Source organism: Phoca vitulina, unplaced genomic scaffold, assembly GCF_004348235.1.
Source record: "Phoca vitulina isolate PV1807 unplaced genomic scaffold, GSC_HSeal_1.0 scaffold40, whole genome shotgun sequence".
In the NCBI taxonomy this organism is placed as follows: domain Eukaryota; kingdom Metazoa; phylum Chordata; class Mammalia; order Carnivora; family Phocidae; genus Phoca; species Phoca vitulina.
In genome coordinates, this window is record NW_022589743.1 from 830,410 (window position 1) to 851,998 (window position 21,589).

The window sequence follows — 21,589 nt, forward strand, 5'->3', positions numbered from 1 at the left end:
CCTGTGGAGTGGGCAGTGGGCAATAGCCAAAAGGAAGAGGAGGAGGGCAGCTCACCCAAGTGCAGACCAACAGAGCACTCCTCACCAGGAGGGTGGGAGGTGGCTCAAGCCAAAGTCCCTGAATTAGAGAAAAGAAGAGGGGAAAGGGGTCCTAGGGGCAGAGGGGCGGCTGGCCTAAAGAGCTTCAAAGAAAAAAGGAGGAGCACCAACCGCCCCCTCCCCTGGGGCCCCAACTAAGTGCCATTTGTCTAGGCACCCCCATTCTGGTGCCTGCCCGCCCCGAGTCTGGGTTAGTGCATTGAGTGGGAGTGGGGAAGAGGGCAGAGGTTAGAGAGAGCCCAGAAGACAGAGCGGGACAGGGTCCTAAGGGAGTGGAGGCTCTGGGAGAAGCTCACACACACCGCCCCCCCCGCCCCCTCCCCCAGCGCAGCAGCATCTGGATTGTAGCTAATACTGCAGATGTGAGGAGGGCAGGAGTTGGAGCCACAGTTTTTCCTGTGTGGGTGCCAAGGTGTGGAAGGAGTGGGGGCGCAGGGAGAGGCCCCTGGGGCTGGGCACTTGAGAGGGGAGCTGTGTGGGCAGCAGGGCAGGCTGGTGAGGGGCCAGCTGGCATCCAGCGTGAGAGGTAGATGGAACTCAGCGGGCACGAGTGGCAGAGAGCAGAGGGAGCACTGGGCTGGGGGGGGGTGCCGAAGGGGCACAGAGGGAGGGGCAAGGCAAGGAGGGACGGCCAGGACCCTGTTGTGTTAACTCACAGCTCTGATCGGCAGCCCTACCCTTGGGGACCTGGTATGGGGGGCAGTTCTCTCTGATTTGGGGGGAGGAGGGGCAGCTCTCAAAGTGCTTAGGGGTGGTAGGGGGCCAGCCTCGGTTAATAACTTAATATCATCTCTCTCTCTCTCTATCAGTCGCTCACTCTTTTTTTTCTTTTTCTCTCTGTCTAGTTTTTCTTCATTTATCTTCTCCCCTTGCCTGGTTTCCAAAGTGCAGTTAGAATGACTAATTTTTAACCTCCAGGGGGGAGGAGCCAAGCCAAGCCTTTCTTTGCACCCAGGCATCTGGGGGAGCAGAGAGGCTCTTAGCCTGGAGGGAGAACCTCGGTCAAGGAACTGGGCAGGGGGGCTCTCTCTTGTGTGTGTGTAGGGGCTGAGTTGAGGGCATCTTCCCCCCACCCCACATTCCTCCATCCCCTACGGTCAAGATGGCTTGTCCCCTCTTAGTTCTCCCTCCCTTCCCCTACCTTCTTAGAGGACGGGGTCCTGGGAACTGCAGGACACGGTCCCCCAGCCTCCCACACTGTCCTTTTCATAGCAAGTTCATGTGTTTGCCCTGTCCCAGGGCTGGAGGTTCTGAGGAGGGACGGGCAGTGCAGGGGTGTGTGTGGGAGCTGAATCTATCCGAGGACGAGAGGAAGGAGAGAAGAGGGGTGGGGGGCCTCCCTCAGCCCCCAGCTCTGCCCCTTCTCTCCAGGCTCCTCCCCACCAGCTCCGCACACCCTCTGGCCGCCTGAGGCTTTAGACTTCCTGATCCTCAAAGACCTCGAGGAAGAGTGGGGGGAACAGTTCGGTGGGGCACTCGACTTTCATGTGGAGGAAGCGGCTGGCGTGGCAGGCCCCGATCATGCGGAGGTCAGTCACCTTCATCAGCAGCTTGGGCCAGAAGTGCGGAATGTTGTGTTTGCGGTGGTTGACGTAATGCTCGAACGCCAGCAGGTACGCCTCCTGACTCTTCTCGATCTTGTCCACACACAGCAGGCCCGAGCGGTCTGCAGGGGAGAAGCGGCATGAGGGCGAGTGAGTGGAGGGAGACGGAGGCAGAGAGGCTAAGGCGGGGAGGGGGAGAGAGACACAGACAGGGCGGGGCGCGTACACGAGCAAGAGCTAGGGCTGAGGAGGAGGCTGGGGCGCCGGGGGTTTGGAGAGGTAACGAATAAAGAAGACAGAGGGACTGAGAGGTGGGAAGAGAGGGGAAACCTGGAGACAGGGCAGGACGAGGGGACAAAGAGAAGGGTTGGTGGGAAGAGGGGCAGGGAGAAGGGACTGAGGACAGAGGAGGGATGGGGGACAGAAGGTACCTGGGGGGGTGGGGGAACAAAGGCAAATGTGGGCAACAGAGAGCGGATGAGGGGGCCGAGAGAAAGAACGGGGTGAAGATGGGACAAGGAGCAGAGGAGGCATGGGGAGGCAACAGATGGGCCTGGACATCAGAACCAAGGAGGGGATGGGTGTCAGAGGAGGGGACAGGGGACAGAGAATGGGCCCAGGGACAGAGGTAAGCTTGGGGGACAGAGAAAGACTGTAGCATTCAGGGAAGAGGAGAGTGCCGGGCCCAGGGCCCGGCCAAGCTCCAGGCCCCTGGAAGCTTCTGAGCCCTCCCAGCCAGGAGGCAGGTACCTGTTGACATTAGCAGCACAGCCTGCAGCAGAGCCACTTCCGTATCATCCAGGTTAAAGGCAGAGAGTGACTTGCCCAGTTCAAAGATGGCGTCCGAGACTACACCCAGGCCGCCATTCTTGAGCTGCTCCCGCTTGACGGCCATCTCCCCACTCAGCGTCAGGGTGTCGCTCTCGGGGTCATAGCGGACAGCCGCCCGCAGGGACATGATCTCCATGCAGCACCCCTTCAGGAGGATGATCTGGTCTTCGCAAGGCAGCTGCGGAGTGGCAGGGCCACAGGGACGCTCAGCACGCCCCTGCCTCCCCGCGAGTGTCCCCTGGGGGTGTGCTTTGGGAGCTGTGAGGTCCCCACCGGCCTCAGCCAGTAAGGTGTACTCCGAACAGCTAACCTTGCTCTGGGCCGCGGGCATGCCCTTCGTCGTTAAACCTCACAATCATGCCTATGAGTTAGCTCCCATCATTATCTGCAGCCCGACTGCAGAGGGCGGAAGTGAGGTACGCGGTTGGGTAACGTGGCCAAGGACACACAGCTAGTAAGACAGCCTGCGCCCAGAGTTAGTGCTCCTGAAAATGAGAACGTTCAAGCTGCTGGAGCCAGGATGGTCATGGAGATGTGGGGGGAAAGGGGCAGGGAGGGGTTGGGAGGCTGGACACTTGGAGCCTCTTGGTTCCTTAGGCACTGGCTAGCCGTGCGTGCGTGCGTGCGTGCGTGTGCGTGCGTATGCACGTGCATGTGTACATGCGTGCGTGCGTGTTCGCTATGTGTTGACCTACAGGAACTGCTCCCTGTCCAGAGAACCTCAGATGAGCATGTGCTGACACTGGGTGACCCAGGGAGCAGGCCCAGTTCCCCTCCAGTGTGGCACCATGCCTCTTCCCATCCGCCACTCACCTCGGAGAACATGGGCAGTTTTTTGGCAAAGTCCACCACACGGGTGATGGCCGGGGTGATGATCTTGGTAAACTCGCTGAAGGCCTCTAGGTCCACCTTGTCTCCATCCGGCATAGAGACGATGGGTGACTGGCCGATGTCATCCGGCTAAGGGAAGAGACAGGGGTCAGCTGGGGCTGCAGACCCCTTTGCACCTCTCACTGAGGCTCCCTGCCCACCAGGGGGAGCTCCAAGGCAGGTTGGGGACGAGGGGCCGCCAGTGTCCCGGGGACTGCTGTGTCCCGGGCCTAACGCTTCTCCTTCACCTTGGGGCAGAGAATAGATCAGAGCCAGACCGACAAGTCGGCTAATAATAACAGTGATCACAACAGTAGTAGAAGTAATATCATAATAATAGAAGCTATGTTTATTGAATATTTAATACGCAGGTAGGCACGAGGCGACAGGTTTTATATATCTCATTTAACCTTATGAGGAGGATGTTCTACTTACCACCGTTTGACAGATGAGGAAACTGAGGCATAGGGCAGCTAAGTAATAAGCCCAAGGTCACAAGACTAGTAAGTGGTAGAACCAGGATCAGAACCCAGGCAGCCTGACTCCTGACCATTATACCCACATGTGCTTGGTCTTGGAGCCTGTGCTCTTGGCAATATACTGTTCCACCCACTGGCACACCCCCCCAGGAACCAGGCGCCAGTTCCCTTGCCTTCACTCGCCATATACAACCAACTGTCCATCTCTTCCCTAGCCGACCATTCACTCAGCACTCAGTTTTGCCAGGGCCCTAACACAATGCCTGGCACCCATCAGGTGCCCCCAAATGCTGTTACATAACTGTGTCCTCACCCTCTCCTCCCAGTCACTGTGGGCAGGAAAAAAGGGAGAGGTTGCCCCTGCTCTCTGGAAATTCAATGAGGAGGGCCAGGCCCTGTCCTCCTGGAGCCCCCAGTCGGATGGACCAGGCAGGCCTCTGACAGCAGCAACCCACACACGGGTGCATGACTCAGGATCGCCAAGTTGCAGAGAGCATTAGCTTCGGGTCAGATTAAACTAAGAAGGCTTCCCGAAGGAGGCAAGGCTCTGAGCTCGTTCTCCCTCCTGGGCACTTGGCTGCCGCCCTCCGCGAGCCCCCTCCCTCCTTACCAGGAATTTCCGCCTCTGCTTCCAGTGGCTGCCCTGGGCATTCGTGCTGCGATGGGCCTCTGTGGCAACATGGATCAGGTCCCACTCTTCGGGAGTGGGCTCTGGTCGCTGCTGCAGTGATCGGATCATTTCCTCCTTCCGTCGCCGCTCCCGGTTCTGCTCAATCAGCTTGCGCTTGGCCACCCGCTTCGAGTCATCTAGAACCACTGTCAACGGCAGAGAGACGCGGCGCCCTTTGCATGCCACTCTCCACAACCTGCTCAGAAACTACTCTTCCCAATGTACAGGTTGGGAAACTGAGGGCCGGAAAGGTTAAGTGACTTCCCAGATCACCTGGAAGTTGGGTGGTACAACCTGGATCATGATAATCAGCTGGGACCACATCAACTCCCAATTTGAGCTGATCCAGACGATTATCACATCCTGGTCCAAAGGGTGACGACGGCAGTGGTTACTAGAAGACCCTGCTACCTGATCCCTAGCCGATGCAAGATGCCCTCTCTCACCCAGAAGTGGGGTGCCTTCTCTTGTAGTCAAGAACCCTGTGCTAGGCCGGGGTCCTCAGGACTTCTTTCTACCTGACAACTCTAAGGCCCTGGCCTGCTGCAAGGCAGGTAGGCACCGGGAGGAAGTAGGGCTCATGGAGGGTTCCTGCTTCCTTTTCCCCAGGGATAAGGGCAGCAGGGACCAAGATCCTGAACACTCACTCCACCATCCGCCTGACCTGGATCGTCACTCTGTGCTGTGGGCCCTGAGGATCCCCTGGCAGGAAGCAGTCATACCTGAACCAGCCCCCCCTCCCCCGCCCGCCCAGCCACAGCCACTTGGCTCCACACCCCCCCCCCCGTCCCCTTACAGTCCATGGCCATGCCCACGGCGATGCACTTCTTGAAACGACACAGCTGGCACTGGTTGCGGGTGATCTTGTCGATGACACAACAGCTGTCATATTTGCAGGAGTAGGTGGGATGGAGGTTCTTCTGGATTGTGCGGCGAAAGAAGCCCTGGGGTGGAGGGAGATTGGAGCACGGAGTGATCGTGACCTCCCCTTCCCTAACTGACCATGCAGTTCACTGGGGCGTGGAGGGTTAGTGAGGGACCTGGCATCCTCCTGACACCAACAAGCCCAGGATCACTTGGCTGGGCCAAAGGACCTTAGAAATACGTGTCCTCAGCTCCTAGGCTGTGGGGGGGCAGGGGCGTGTGGGTGGTGGCGGTGGCAGGGGTAAGGATGAGGATCACAGTACAGAGACATGAGCCTGGGATGGTGCTAGGTGCTATGACGCCTGAAGGAACAGCAGCTTTGGAAGTCCAACGGGTACCTCATTTTCCATCTTGCTAAACAACTCGGAAAATAAAACTGACCCCTGCCCCCCAAACCATCCTTATACATGCTGCTTGCTGCTCATGCAGGTGGAATTCTTGAAATGGGGGGGGGGGTTAAAAAAATCAAGAAAAGGCACTGTGTATGGACACTTCTAGTAGCTTTAAGAGAAACTGTTTAATTCTATGTATCGGGTTTTGTCTTTGCTTTAAAGGTAAAACCTCAAGAATCAAGATGGCAGTAACAATACCAAGAGCTAGTATGTGCTGAATGCTCAGTATGAGGCACTTATAAGCCTTATTTATTTATTTATTTATTTATTTATTTTTGGTGCATCATCGCATTTGATGCTGTGCCAACCCCATGAGGTAGGAACCCATTTTGAGACTAGGAATCTGAAGTTTGGAGAGATTAAGCAATCTGCCCAAAGTCATCTTAGTTAAATGGGCAGGAGAGCCAGAACTGGACCTGAGCTACGGGACACAAGGTCCGAGTTCACAGATCCTGCGGTGCATTGAACTCATCTAATGCACTTAACGAAAAATACCAATTCCTGGGTCTCACTCTAGACCTACAACATCAGACTCTGGAGGGGCGGGGACCGAGGCATTTCTGGCTTTCTGGGATGCTCCTCTGGGACTCGGCTGTCCTGGAGGGTGAGGATCCTTGCTCTATGTTACACTGCTTGCAAATGCCTCCAGGAACCCTGCTACAGGACCCTAAGTCCCTGGGGCTCTTGGCTTGGTTGATACTAAGAGAGAGCGCAACTGGAAGCCTTAACATAGTTTTAAATACTTTTGTTTCTTGGCAAGTCTTACATTTTCACGAGGTGATGACCCTGGAAAACCCTTGCAGGTTAAAATGAGCAAAGTGAGATCTAACTAAGGCCCCCCCAAGCCTATGACCTTGTCCCTTCTGCCCAGGGACACCCTGGCATCCCCTCCCGCTCTGGGCCCCACCATGTCCCCCTCCCCAGCACTGGTTCTCTCCCTTCTACGTGCAAGGAGAAGCAACTGGGGAACCCGTTTCAAGGCAGAGTCCACAAAGGCTTCACCACGAAAAGTTCTGATTGAGTAGGGGTGGGATGGGGCCCGGGGCTCTGCACTGAGCTCGTACTGAGGCTGGCCCCGGACCACATTTTGCAACACAGTGTTCGTTTCTAGTGTGCCTCTCTCTGGTAGGCTGTGAGCAGCTGGAGGGCAGGGCATGTACTACATCCCTCATACCTGATCCACCAAATGGATGGACGATAGCTGGGGTTTACTGAGCGCTTCTGACGTGCCTGGCACGGTTTTAAATACTCTGTATGAATTAGCTCATTTAATTCTCCCGACAGCTCTCTGAAGTAGGTAGCAGGATTATCCCCATTTTATAGATGAAGAAACTGAGGCCCAGAGAAATTAGGCATCATACGTATGAGTGGCAGAGCAGAGACTGTGAATGAACAAATGGATGAGAGAGAGCAATGGTGGTGCAACAGGTGGGCTTTAGGTGGCATGTTTACGGGGCTGTCCTTGCCAGGTGCTGAGGGCCTTAACGCGGGTGAGATGGGGGCTCGGGTGGTGGGGGAGGGGCAGGAGCTGGCTGGTCCGTACCTTGCAGCCCTCACAAGTGATGCAGCGGTAGTGATAACCGGTTGCCTTGTCCCCACACACGACACACTGCTCGTCTTTGTCCAGGTAACTAGGGATATACCCTGGGAGGGAGGAAGGGAGGCAGGCAGGCAGGCATGGTTTGGGCCCCCAGCAGAGAGGCTCCTACACTTTTTCATCCCCCAACTTTTCCTTCCTGGCCCATCCCCTAGCCCAGCCTCCTTGACAGGGTTTTGTGTCCAGGCGGAATCCTGGAGACACATCAGAGGTCACCTTGTCCATCCCCTTCCCTAAGAACAAGAATCCCAGTTCTTCCGACTGCCCATTTGGGGATTTTCTCTTGCTGCATCTGAGGGGCGGGGGATGCAGGAGGAGGAGAAGCACCTGTCAGCAGCTCGTCTCAGGGGAATACAGTCCCTTGGCCCTTTAGCCCAAACCCTGATCCAGGGGTGCAGGGGGGTTGGGCTCAGGCAAGGGGGTTATCGGAGAAGGGAAGAGGACCTTCTTGACCTAATCCATCCTCAAAGGCTGGGGCATGCCCTTATCACCCCCCTCACCTCCAGACAAGTCCGTCCCAAGCCCTCTAGGAGGCTCTCCCCAAGGGACACAGGAGCTGCTGGTCCATGCCCAGGCCCCGAAAGAGCCCTGGGCTGGTTTGGCGGGGTTGAGGGTGGGGAAGAAGGGCACACACAGCCAGGCTCACCTGACATGCTGGTTTTCAGGGAACATTGGCCGTTCTTTCTTTTTCGCTTTCCATCTGGTGACCTGGCACTGCATGGGGGCAAAGTGGGCAGAATCACAGACCAGTCTTTGGGCAGCCCCCTTCTCATCCAATAGCTTTATATAATCCCCCAGGCCCAACTCCCTCCATCTTGTGTCCTCATTCTACCTCCACCCCTAGGTCAGCTGACAACACCGAGAAGGGTCCAGCTATCTACAAGCTTTGGGGAGAGAGATACAGGGCTTGGCTGGGACACAGGCATGTTCTAGAGCCCAAACACACACATACACACACACACGCACGTGCGTGTGTGCGCACGTGCACATTATAGAACCTTAAACACCAATAATCTACAAGATATCCACAGGGTTAAGCCTTCAATAACATGACACTCATGCAGAAAGAATCTCTAAGACATGCTTAGAGCTATATAACCTTTAGAACACACCCACATACGTAACATAAGACCAGCGCATCTGAATAACTATGCAGCCTTCAGTGTAAACCTAAGCATAGTAAATACGCACCAGGATCTATATACCCATGAAATTTTCAGGGCATTCTCAAATGCGTTATCTGACCTCTAGATATGCCCATGTGTTACACAACCCTCTGGACAGACACCTAATAATACCACCCCCTCCCCCCAGTGAACGTGTTGCCTGATTTCCAGGTCATGCGCACATGGTGAATAACCGCAGTGATTGAAAACACACAGTGCCGAGCGACTAGAACCTAGAACCTGGAATCTGAGAGTAAGAAGAGACTTCCAGCGTCACCCTGTTCGTGGCCTCCATTTAGCAGAGCCACAAACCGAAGGTCCACTTGTGCCTGGTGACGCCTCGCCCGGGAGTCAGAGCCGGGACAAGCGCTCTGAGCTCCTCCATGCGAGGTATTAGCAACCCTCAGTCACTGCACATGTATGTCACCAGCCTCGGCCCATACGTGTTACATAACCTCAGCACACACAGGTTACATAAGCCTCTACATGCATGCACGGATTGTATAACCTCCCATACCCACCCTGCGTGTGGCATGTGGCAGGGCTCCGCCCCCTGGAGCCTGATGCAGGGCCCAACACACTGACACAGTGACCTTGGCCAGGGTCACAATCACAGATGGGTCTGTGTTCCGGGCCCCCTGGGGATTACCCCTGTCTGATTTCTACAACCACTGGAGATTCAGATCTCCCTCCTGCCGCCAGCAGGAGTGGGTATGGGAGAACTCCAGGCCCAGTCTAACCCTCCAGTTGAGCTTGCGGTTTTCAACGATGACGCCTCACAGCCTCTGGGTGCAGTCCCAGGGACAGCCACAAGGTGGCGCAGGGACATGGGGGAGGGGAGGAGGCTAGGGGGAGGGGATGCAGCTCTGGGGGACCCGGAACATGCATTCCTGTTTTTCTGTGAATTAGGAACAGACTCGCCCAGACTCACAGAAGTCTGGGCAGGGAGGTACAGAGGCTGCAAGTGAGAGCCATGCAGTGACAGGCCAGATCTTTTTCAGAGCCCGCCTGGGGTGAGGCTTTGGGGAGGGATACCTGGGGTGTCCCACCGAACTGTCAGCTTCATCCACCTCCTCCATCCCTCCAGGGACCTAGACTTGGGCCCCAAGGCTTTGCCTGGCCAAGCCTCTGGCCTCTTGGCTCAAGATCTGGTCTCCAAGGCAACAGCCACACTCCTCCCCAGAGCACCCCCACCCCCACCCTCTCCCTGGCCATAGGCACAGGCTGTACCCAGCTCTTGGGGCTTCGTGCCAACTGGGACAGAGCTCTGTGCCACTTGGGGCCGATGGGAGAAGCGGAGACCCTCTGGGCTCCTCAAGAGCCATGCAGATCACAGGTAACGCATCCCTAGTTGTGTGTGCAGGGCTGATTCCTCCTTCACGTGTGAGTAAACCCTTCAGAGTTGGCATTCACTTCCACTTCCTGGGAGGAGCCCCATGGCAGTGCCCGCTCTTGCCCATGAACAAGGAAGAGCTTGTGGGGCTCCCAATAGGTTCCAAATTTAAGCATGGGCTGGGACCAACAGTCACTGGTGCACGTGCCCTGAAATGTCATGTCCCACGCGCCATGGCTTCTGGACCACACGCTGGTCTGGTAAGGAGAGGGGGAAAGTGGCAAGGCTGTTTGCATTGCACATGCTCAGATGAGGGCAGCGGAGGGACACTGGGAGGGCATGTGAGATTCCCCAGCACTGTCGAGGAGCCACGTGCCTGCCACCTGTCATTGCTCTGCATTACCTTCCCCCTCAGAAATGGACACCTCTCAATCCAGGTGCCTAATTCCCTGCCACATGTGGCCATGACCTCATCTCCTGGGCAAAGGTAGACAGCAGGCTTGCTGGTCTCATGCCCATCCCTCCAGAGGTGCTTAAAAGGCCCAAGCTCAGCTCTCGTTTGCCCAGGCCGGTGATGAACATGCCTGCTCCCCAGGAACTGGCACGTCCTGGCTGCTAGACCCATTACCTGTTCTCCTCTGGGTCTGACCCACACTCCACCTTGCTTGGCTTCTGTTCCATTCACTTCAATTCCATCCAGGATGCCCTCCAGCACGCCAAGAGACTGGGGTGGGCACAATGGCCCCCCCGGCACACCCACAGGCCACCCACCCCCTGCCACCCAGGCCCTAGGGCACAGCACCCATGGTGCCCGCCTCAGCACTTGGCCTGTCACACCATGCCCTGTGCCCCAAGAGGGGGGTGGGCGGTGAGAGGGGCCAGGGAGTGGCAGGTGGTAGGGCTGAGGGCAAGCTGGGTCCGAGGGGGAGGTGTCTTGGACTGAGGGAGTAGCTCTAGAGTCTTGTCCTGTCCAGAAGTCCCTGCAAAGAGAGGAGAGAGGCAGGGATAAGGCAGTGCCATGGTGGGAGTGGGTAGAAGGATTCCTTTGGTTGCAACATTTTGGACTCTTAGGGGCTCATCACAAGATGGTGGCGGGCATGGGGGGCAAGCACAGAGAGGGGACCAGGACAACCTGTCAGATCAACAGGTGCAGCAGGCAACACTGGGGATACGCATCCTAACTTGGAAAGGTATGGAGGGAAAGAATGGAGGCAACCATGGACCATGTCTCAAGCCTGACATTCAGTTAAGGGCCTGGCCCTTGATAAGCGTCCATTAGTCGTTGGCTATTGTTACCACCCCTCTAGCTGAGTTTTTGTAAGATGTATCGGTATTATAAGGCAAGAGGGGACCCAAGATGAGCAGCTTTCAGCCCAGGCGTGGGGGGTATCTGAGAAGGAAGGGTGGGGCGTGGGGGCAGCATGCAGGGATCGGGAGTGCCCACCTGAGTGCCTTCATGGAGAGAGGTGCTGAAAACAGTGGGGAGCTGACCTCCCCTCTGCTGCTGACCAAATTATGACTCCCCAATCCCAGCCACCACCACCCCCACCCCCCCACCCCCGCCCAGGACTTCAGAACTTCCTGTACAAGGTCCCAAATCACACTTCCCAGTCTGAGGGCCAGGCTTCCCAGTTGGTTTAGCTGGGCTGCCACCCACCAGGACAGCAAGGGAAAGGAAAAAGGAAACTACCAGGCCATCTGAATGGATAACATGTGCCCCTCTGAAGTGGGCACCAGAACCCTACAGACGAAGACGCAGGCTCTGACAGCTGGGTCACTCGCTCTGACAGCTGGGTCACTCGCTCCCACCCACCCAGCTAGCAAGCAGGTGGCTCGGGGAGCAGCACCTCACAACCTGCCTCAAACGCTAGCGTCCGTCCACTAGCTGGGGTCCAGGGCAGGGCCAGCCTGGGCCCACCCTCCCGTCTACACTGCCCCTCTGACCACGGGCTACAGACCGGAGGCGTACTGTCTGCACACACCGGCTGGTGTGAGCCTGGGAGAGGGGGACAAAGGGTGCAGTTGCCCACACGCAGCCTCCCTCACGTGGCTGCTATACCAGAGACCTCAGCCCTGGGCCCCCCGCCCCACCCCCAGGAATTGATAAGGAGCCAGGGTGGGAGGGGAAACAGAGATAAGTCAGGTCATTGGGCAGGGCAGGGCGACAGGACAGGGCCTCTGCACCCAGGCGAGCCCCCCCGCATGAGGAACATGGCAGGAGCGCAGAAAGGTGGCCCCTGGTGCCTCTGCTACCCCCTTAGACCAGGACTGGGCACCGGGGACTGGACAGGAGACTGGGGTTTGGGGGGGGGGGCAATGAGCGGGGAGCCTTAGCCCAGGGAGCCGTCAAGAAAGTAGGTCAAGTTTTTCTTGGCTTGTGAAGAAATTCCTGTTATAAATTTATAATGGCGTAGCCAGCCCTAAGGGGTGGAGGTAGGGGGAGGAGAAGGAGTGGGTGGGGATGCCCAGGGACTGGGCACCGGGGCCTGCCGCTCTTCGCCAGCGCACTGAGGGGTCGGGGGCCAGGGAAGTCATGGGGCTTGGGCTGGACAATAGAGGGCCATTTTCTGTTGCCTCTGTTTCCACTTCTATCTGTGCCCGGCGAGGCTTCCTTCGGTCCGTCCGTCTGCATCTGAGTGTCTCGCTCTCTCTGGCTCTGGGTGTCTCCCTGTCCCCCCCCCCCCCCCCGAGGCTGTGCCTCGGTGCTTGGCACACCCTGGCTGCGGTGCAGCCCCCGCCTGTCTCCTGCCCACCTGGCACGCAGCCACCACTTGTTTACAGAAGCTGGAAAAATCCACTCGCCAGCCGGAGGCCCGAGCGCCCCCAGGGATGGGAGGAGGCAAGCACAGGAGTGGGCACGCTGAGAGAGGGGCAGCCCTGGGGAGCAGGCCCTGGGGGCAGGCAAAGAGGGCCAGGGCGGAGCGCATGGGCACTGGCCGCCGGGGGCCAGGCCGGGCGGGAACACCAGCGGCAGCCACATGGCCCGGGCGGCTCTTGCCTCGGGGCCGGCGCCCCGGAGGACCCCCTCCTCCCGCACCCCTACCACTGCCGGTTGTCACAGGCACACCTGGGGTAGCGCCAACCTAGGCCACCATGTTTATTTTCCCTTCCCCCGCCCCGGCCTTAACTCCAAATGTGTCTGGGCACTGCCAAGGGCTTGCACGTGCCTGCTGGGGGGAGGGGCGAGCTCCCTCTCTGCCCCACCTCTGTGCCGAGCCGCATGGCGCCCCGGCGCCCATCGGTGCAGCCGGGCCACACTGACCCCTGGCAACGGCAGAGGAGCAAGGTGCTGCCCCAGTGCTCGGGGCACCCTCACGTGGCACCAAGCAAGAGCCTGGAGAACCAACCCCTGGGGACCCCTGGTCTCTAGGGACATACCTGGGCCTCTGAGGCAACCCAGAGCAAGCAGAAGGCCCAGCATGCAGGGAGGCATAGACCCTGTGAGCCTGTGTTGGGGGGGGGGAGGAAAGGGGGAGGGGGGGGGGGGGGGGGGGGGGCGGTGAGGTAGGGATGTCCGCCCTGAAGGGCAGCGTCTCTCCCCTCTTCCTGGAGTCCAGCTTAATTCCTCAAGCTCCCTCCTGGCACCTGCCCTGCAGAGGTGGGAGGCTCAGCCTGAAGAAGGGGAGGTGGAGCTGGGGGGTTCTGAGACTAGACTGGACAGCCGGATGGCAAGACCCACCTGTCGGGTGGGCCGGCCACCCACTCCTTCTTTGTCAGATAAGAGCGGTTGGGTGGCAGTATGGGCAAGGTGCCCACGGAGGGGGAAGCATTTCATTAAGCTTAAGTGCTTCTGCGATGGGGGGACAGAGACAAGAGGCCAATGCGGCATCCGTGGGCACCACGCCAGGTTCCCACTGCTGGACTGCCCCATTCCGCAGTCCTGCAGGCCCAAGGGGACTCTCTGTCCCCAGAACCTAGCCCCAAATTCTACACACACTACTCCTCCGAGTGTCTGCTCTGGGCTTTCGCCTCATCTGTCTGGGGCCCCTGGACTTTGTCCTTAATGCTCTAAAGAAAGCCCAGCCCTCCTCCTTGCCAACCACAGAGGAAAAGACACACACGGGTAGAGGGGGGCTGAGAAAAGTGAAGAAAGAGGAGGAGAGGGGCAAAAGGGATGATGGAGGAAGGGGAGGGGCAAGAACAAAGAGATGGGCAGGGATGGGGGGGTAGAGCTGGGATGACAATGAAGTAGAGGGAAAGGCAGCGATGAGATGGGGGATGGGGGACAGAAGGGGTGAGGAAGGGAGGAGAGACAAATGAAGGAGAGGGGAGACAAAGAGAGAAAGGTAACAAAGAAAGATGGGTGGGGGGTGCTTCATGCCCCGCCTAAGTCCCACCCCATGGAGGCTGGGGGAGGGGGGGAGTAGAAATGGTTTCCACGGTGACAGCTGGTTCTTGGTGGCCTGGCATGTGGGCTATTAATAGTGCTGTGGGTAGGTTCACGCCTCCCTTTCCCCTTCCCCTTTGCCTGATGCTAGGGGTGGGGGAGATACTCCCCCCCCAATAACCTGGCATTGAGGCCCTGACTCCACACCACGGGTGCCAAGAAGGGTGATGCTAAGGGGCCCGGGTGGCCACTGCAGCCCAAACATACACAGGGGCATGCACAGGCAAACACAGGCATCTGTGTGCAAACCACCGCCGATGCCAACGTGGGCTCCCACGGGCAGCCACAAACACCAACAGCCCCTGGGAGTCTGGTGAGAGCGAAGGCTGCAGCAGAACACAGGGTCCCCCCCCCCTCCGCGAAGGGGTAGGTCCCATTCAGGGCCAGGACCTCTTTCTCCTTTCCCAGGTCACCCTGTTCTATTCTCAGGTATGGACTGAATAGCCAGCCCCACCCAACTCACTATTATTCTAGTGCCAGGAAAGAAGGGAGTGAAGGCGGGAAGGAAGGTACTATTTGGCAGGTATGAGATGGCAGAGGAATACACAGACGCACCGGCTTGGCAAGCAGGAGGGAGGTGAAGAGGGAGGCAGTACTCCTTGGTGGGCTCTCACCGGGGGCCCTGTGAGATGCGATTCTGGAGCTTAAGGGCATAGAGCCTTAAGTCTGATCTCCTAGCTCACCAAGGGGCCCTGGAGGCTAGAGAATGGGAGATGGGGGTGGGGGATATGACAGGGGGCGAATGGTTACTTAAACAAAAGATCCTCTCCCCCCAAAGAATATAACAGGAAACTCCCCCCTGCAGATCAGAGACAGAAAGACATAAACAGCAGCCTTGACTTGGGCCAGATGCCCAGTATTAACATCAAAGACTGGAAAGACTGTGCATCCCTCACACCCCCCCCCCATAACCTTAACCACCTGTTGCTCTCCTCTCCCTCTTCCCACCCCAGGCCAGCTCCAGTCAGGCATCAAGGTGGGTGTCCAGGTCCAGAGGTCAACTCCATCCCCCAAGCCCACACCCACGCTCAAGAACTCAGCCCCTTCCCTGCCAACCCACAGAACTTCTTGCCTCTGCCCCAGTTCCCCTCAGGAACGGAAGCGGGAGATCCAAGTAGCCAAGAAGGCAGCTAGGAGCCCCCCCAAGCTGGGCATGGCACATTTTCCCCACCCTCCCCCCAGCAGCCAGCGGGGTAGGGTAATCGGAGCTGGGAGCTAGGGCAGCTGAATGCTGGAGGCATGAATGTCACGGGGCCAAGGCACTTGCTGCAGATGGCACCATGGGCACAGGGCTTGGGGTCCTCCCTTCCCCACTCCCTTCTACCCAGGAGGCCATAGAGAGGAGCTGTCTGCAAGCCCTGGGGAGCACAGTCCAGGAGGGAAGGGAATGGTAGAGGCAAAGAGAAAGGCAGGGATGTTCTCCCAAGCACCCCAGGGACGCGGGAGTTAGCCCCCACCCAAGCAGAACTGGCAGAGGCAGAGGGAGGGGGCGGGGAGAGGGAGAGAGAGGGAGGGAGGGAGAGTGAAAGAGGGAGAGAGGGAGGGAGGGAGAGGGAAAGAGGGAGGGAGGGGGGAGAGAGACAGCGCGCGGCGAGGGCTAGAGAAGGAGGAGAGGGGGAGGGAGGGAATGGGGAGAGAGAGATTGAAAATTGTGTGTGTGTACGTGTGTGTGTGTGTGTGTGCGCGCGCGAAAGACACAGGAGAGAGCGGGAGAGAGCGAGAGAGAGAGCGCGCGAGCAAGTGAATGCAGCTGAGTCTCCGGCACACACACGAACACGTGCAGACACACACACTCACCGCGCATGCGCAGAGCCGCGGGCTCCCGGTGCCGGGTTCCAGCAGATATTCAGAGCCCTCCCCAGCCCACACATGCATAAAACACGCACACATGGATGCGCGCACAACACACCCACTCACTGATGTGTACAAAAACTCCGATAGCCACCAATAGCCCATAGCCTCGGCTCCGCGCTCCCTTTCCCCCGCCCACGCGCCCGGGTAAAAGAGAAAATGAAACAGACAGCTCAGGCTCTGGGAGCCAAGAACTCGTCTCTTCCTTACAAGAGGAAGACAGGAGGAAGAAGGGGAGGTGGGCTGGGGCTGCTCTTTGCCACTGCTGGGGGGCGGGGGGGGCGAGGCTTTGCCTTTGGCCCTAACCTTTAACCCCAGTCCCTAGTCCCCAGACTAAGTGCTCATCCTCAGAGCAGGGGAGCAAGGATAGCATTTCCTGGGCACCAGTAAGTTCCACCTTGCTTTCCTTGCCTACCCAGAGAACTTCTGACCCCTCCCTCTGGACCACCTCATACAAAGGCATACTAGAAGGAGGTCCCCTTTGTTACCCCGACCTTGGCCTGCCAGGGAGGAGGGCAGACAACACCCCCTATGCCTGAAAACCATATGTTCCCCCCCCCCATCAGCACACACCAGCCCCAGATGCCCCTGTGAGAGATTGGAAACTGTCTCTGGTTCCAGGGGGGCATGTAGATCCCCTCCCTGGAGCACGCCAGGCCCCAGAAGAATCCACAGGCATTGCTTATGAAGCCAGGATGCGACCCGGATTGAACACAGGTGTCAGGCCACATTATGTTATTTACCCTCCACTGGGAGTGAGGTAGGGCATCATTGTCTCCAGATGAGGAAAATCCAGGCCAAAGTCAGCAACCAGGGAATGGCACAAACCCAGCCTCCAGCTCCCAGCCAGTGCTCTTTCCACTATAGGCATGCTTGCCTCCCTCCCCAAGAGGCACAAGTCCCCTTTGCAACCGTGAGAACTTGAGTTAAGATTCGCTTCCCACCCCAGCGGCTCCCCAGTGGCCCACCACTGTCCTCCACTGTCCTTGCTGCATCTTGAAGGGGAGGGGCTGACAAAAAGGGATTTGGGGGAGAGAGGAGTCTTATCACCAGACTCACAGGGGAAGAGAGGCAACCCAGGACAGGCTCTGGCCCTCAAGGTGCCACACCCACCCACTGGTCCTTACTCAGTGCCACCACCCGTCACACTAATGCCCCCTCGGTGCAGGGATGGGGAATCGGGTATCCATCAGCCAGCACTAGGTCCTGGGTGACTGACTGACGGTAGGTGGCTGGGATGCTGTGTCCCTAGTGGACAGGTAGGGTGCTGTACACTCGACATGCAAGAGGCAGAGGGGCTCCAGGCTGCAAAAACTTGTGGGGAGAGAGATGTGACAGCAAGGGTGAGGAGGCTGGAGCTTAGGGACCCACTGTCCTCCCCAACCCCCATCCCATTCCTGTGACATCTGGAGATCCACTTCTTCACCCAGCTTCTCCAAGAAATCCAGGGGACCCCAGACCCACAGGCTTCCTCATTGTAACAGCTAACACATACGGTGCTTCTTATGCACCAGGCACTTTTAAAAGCATTTTATATATTCTAGCTCCTCGAATCCTCAAACAACTGAACGAGATAGGTATTCTCATCCTCAATTTACCGACAAGGCATGGGAGAGGTTAAATCGATTGCCCAAGGTTATACAACCAGCAAGTGGCAGAGCTGGGATTCAAACCCAGGCACTCCAGCTCCAAAAAAAGAAAAGAAAAAAAAATCCCTCCTCTTAACCATGAGAGTATATTATCCGCGAAAGGAACCAGAGCTTGTTCTTTGATCCAGCTCTGTCTCCCCTGTGACTGAGCCTCAATTTCCCCTTCTGTAGCAGCCTATGGATTATCTAGGGTAGAATCACTACCAGTGCCTCCTCATCCAAACAGATCATGGCTGGAGGGGAGCATGGCCAGAAACGCTTGGTGCCCCCCTGGGCTCTGGGGCCCCTGCCCCACTACCCCCTGGCTCAAATTCCCACTCCGGGCTGGAGCCTACATTCATGAGACAGGGCCTCACTCAGCCCCCCACCTAATCTGGGCAGCTGTACCTTCAGAACCAAGCTCTGAGGCTGGGCAGAGGGCACAGCTGTTGGGCATCTCCGAGGTGGATCTCAGCTGCCAGGGGTGTAGAGAAAGGCCATTGTGAGCAGTGCCACTGACCCTGCTCAGTCGGGCCCTGCCAACTCCCGCCACTGCCCATGGGGGTGACAATTTTCCAGTGGGTCAGTGTGCGGGGGAGCCTCCTGGCTGGCTCACTTAGGAGCTAGCTGGCTGGAGCCCGCAGACCCGGGGCTTCCACCCAGCTGGTGTGCCCTGGCTGAGCGTGCCAGCCTAAGAGGTCAGCGTGAGCTCTAGCTGACCCCCGTCCCTTCCCCCCACTCTCAGCCCCCAAAACTTGCTGCTGCAGCTGCAGCGCTGAGGAAGCGCAGGATGTCCTGAGCAGCCAGCTGAGCCCCCCAACCCCCCCCCCACCCCAACCTCTTGCTGACCCCAGAGGCAGGGCAGGCGGGGCGAGGGGCGGGGTTTGAGTCTTAACAACTGGAAAAGTATGAAGCTCATCACTGCCAGTTCCCAGCTCTGAGAAAGGAGGCTGTGGCAGAGACAAGAGCAGGGGTAGACAGGGGCGGCGACCCGGGTGAGAGTTCCAGACTGTCAGATAAACGAGGAGAGGGAGAATCAGACACAGCAAGACAGAGCAAAAGGGAGACAGCGTTAGAGAGAAATTCCAAGTCAAAAATACACATCACTCACCCAGACACTCACCAGCATACGGCCTCCTAAGGAAGGCTTCCAAGTTTAGACAGGAGGGCAGAGGTGGGACAAGGGGCCAGACTCATGGTGGGAGGCAGGAACTCCTCTGGGAGGGGGCGAGGGCAAGTCAATGGTCCCAGGAAAGGCTCAGACAAACGACCCTGGCAGGAGCAGCTAGATCCCGCGTTTGCTTTCAAGGTAGAGAGAGGGACCGCTCCCTAGGAGCTGGCTCTCCCCAACTCCTCCCCCCACCACAGCAGCTAGGATAATCTCAGCTGCTGGAAGTCACTGGACATTGTTTCAGCCCCATGACTCGGCCCTCTGGAACCCCCCTGCCCCTGCTCTCTTTGCTCTTGTTTCTCTGTCCCTAAAAAAAAAAAAAAAAAAAAAAGCTGAGCCTAGAGGAAGACAGGAGGAAGCTTGAGGGAAAAAAAATCTACAACTGTGTGTGCATCTAGGGGTGCGCCTGACTGCACAGCTATAGTGTGCACGTCTGGGGATGTCTGGACACGGCTGTCCACGTGGACCTGTGACTGTGTGGACCAGAGCCTTGTGAATGCCTTCTGCACCTGAGTCCCTGGGACTGTGTGCAAATGAGTACACCTGTGTCTGGAGTTCCCAGGCAATCAATTAACAAGTATTTACAGAGCACTTCCTGTGCTAGGCTCTGGGTGGGATCCAGAGCTCTTGGAGGGATTCCCCCCGGTCTCAAGGGGCCCACCATGGGGGGGGGGGGGGAATGACAAGCGACAGAGACTGAGAATATTATCAGGAATGCATGTCTTGCACCATTATGCAGGAAAGTCTTTTCACAGAGACAAATTTGCTTTTCCTTGGAGTAGAGGTTTTGTTGTACACGGAACCTTAGAGATCCACAGTAAGAGTCCAGGAAAATACTTGTTGCTAAGTTGTGTATACATGTGTTGATGTGTAACTGCCTTTGCGTTTGACTAAGTGACAGTCACTGTCAAGGCAGGGGATGATGCCTGTGGGACTGGGCTCATGCTAGCACGTGTGTGCCTGTGAGTGACAGGGTCTTTTGTAATGTGCGGCTGTGTGCAATTGCTCTGTGTTCATGCATGCGTTCGATGATAGTGACTTTTTCTGTGTGGGTGACAGCGACTCCTCCTTGCCCCTGTGTGTGACAGCATCTCCGTGTGACCCTGTGCGTGGGTATGTGCATGGATCGGTCTCCTTGCTCTTGGTCTCCCGTGGGTGTGTCCCACCCCTTTGAGCTCCCCGGTGCAGCGGCAGCCTGCCTCTTCCCTTGTCCCCATGTGGGTGTGTCCAGCAGCTCCTGTCCTTGAGTCTGCCTGGGTGTCCCTGGGTGTGCATGCATGTGGCTGTCTGTGTGGGCATATCTCTGTGTCTGCATGTCACATTTGCTTCCCCTCCCTCGTCGGGGACAACAGCCCCCTGCATCCCTTCCCTTTCCTGGGGCCAGAGCCAGCATTGAGGGGCAGGCTCCTATCCCACTGGCTTTTCTTCTGCGACCTCCACCCCTGTAAAGGGTGGCTCTCTCCATTGGCCCTATCATCCCTGCCCCCCGCCCCAGGCCTTTCTTTCACACCGGACAAGGGAGGGCCCCAGGCACAGAAGGGGCACCAGAGACACGTTGCAAGAGGAGGGAAACAAGGCGGGGAGGCACACCACACAGGTCCCTTCCTCCCTCTCTTCCCCAACCGCACTAGCTTGCAACTCTCCAGATCACCTAGGGACCCTCACATACACTCCCCCCTACACACACACTCCCTCCCCTCCAAACTGCGTTTTTGCAATTAGGAGTGTTGCAACCAGAGAGCCATGCTCAATTGGGGAGGCGGGTGGAATGGTGGTGGGGGGGAGACTTCCCTCTCCCGGGGCCTGTGCAAGCCCACCCCCCACCCCACTCATACAGCCCTCCGCAACTGGAGGCGGCTTTGCAAAGGCCACTCGGCCTCGGCCTCGGCCTCTGCCTCGGAGGCTAGGGGTGGGGGCTGGGGGGGGCAGGCCTCCGGCGCACCGTAAACAAACCGCGGCGGGCGGGGGAGCTCCGGCGGCCGGCAGCGGGGCCGGGCCCGGGAGTGCGCAGCAGACGGGCCGGACAGAGGCCGGGCGGGCCCTCGAGGGGGAGGCCTGGACGCCATCTCTGCCGGCGAACCCCGGGGCCCACCGACCTCCCAGCAACACCTCCCTTCCCCAGGGCGTAAGTTGCGAGCTCCCGGACTGTGACAGGGTGACCGGGGCGCCGGGGAAAGCTGAAGCTGGCAGCGGGTACCCCCCGGGCGCCCCCAGCCCGCCAGGGAGCTGGCCCTAGAGCCCCACGGCTTTGCATAATCAATCGCGAGGCATTTGCATATTAATGCCCCCTCGCTCCCTCCCCCTTACCTCGGCGTGGCGCGCTGGACAGGGCTGGGCAGCGACGCGGGGGTCTCAGCGCCCCGTGCCGGGGGCGTCCATGGGGGGCCGGTGGGGCCCGGGCCGCCCGCCTCCAGCGCCCGGGTGTGAGTGCGAGCGAGCGCGGGGGGGGGGCGGGGGGCGAGTGTGGCGGCCCCGCGGCTCCTCCGGCAGAGGCGGCGGCCGCTCTTGGCTCCTCCCTCCCCCGCCCCGCTCCGGCTGGGGCTCGGGCTCGGCGCGCCCGGCCGGCTCACGGCTGCTCCCTGCAGGCCGCCTCGCCGCCGCCGCCGCCGCCGCCGCCGCCGGCCCCCGCCCCCCGCCCCCCGCCGCG

At 58.5% G+C, this 21,589-nt stretch overlaps 1 protein-coding gene across 1 annotated transcript; it reads right to left on the minus strand.

Annotated features, from left to right (window-relative positions):
* Positions 1 to 55: 55 nt before the first annotated feature.
* On the minus strand, positions 56 to 21,489 carry THRA (thyroid hormone receptor alpha). The gene is made up of 9 exons (XM_032428502.1): positions 21,250 to 21,489; positions 10,534 to 10,885; positions 8,053 to 8,120; positions 7,353 to 7,453; positions 5,290 to 5,437; positions 4,434 to 4,639; positions 3,288 to 3,434; positions 2,394 to 2,652; positions 56 to 1,765 (listed from the first exon to the last, which is right to left on the minus strand). The coding sequence occupies exons 2-9, from the start codon at positions 10,584 to 10,586 to the stop codon at positions 1,515 to 1,517; spliced, it is 1,233 nt and encodes a 410-aa protein (XP_032284393.1). The 5' UTR covers positions 10,587 to 10,885; positions 21,250 to 21,489; the 3' UTR covers positions 56 to 1,514.
* Positions 21,490 to 21,589: the final 100 nt, after the last annotated feature.

Coding starts and splice junctions, on each gene's coding strand:
- THRA (XM_032428502.1), bottom strand. CDS start 10,586: ATGGAACAGAAGCCAAGCAAGGTGGAGTGTGGGTCAGACCCAGAGGAG. Junction 4,640..5,289: donor CGTGGGCATGGCCATGGACT/GTAAGGGGACGG, acceptor TGCCGTTGACAG/TGGTTCTAGATGACTCGAAG. Junction 2,653..3,287: donor AACTGCCCATGTTCTCCGAG/GTGAGTGGCGGA, acceptor GCCACTCCGCAG/CTGCCTTGCGAAGACCAGAT.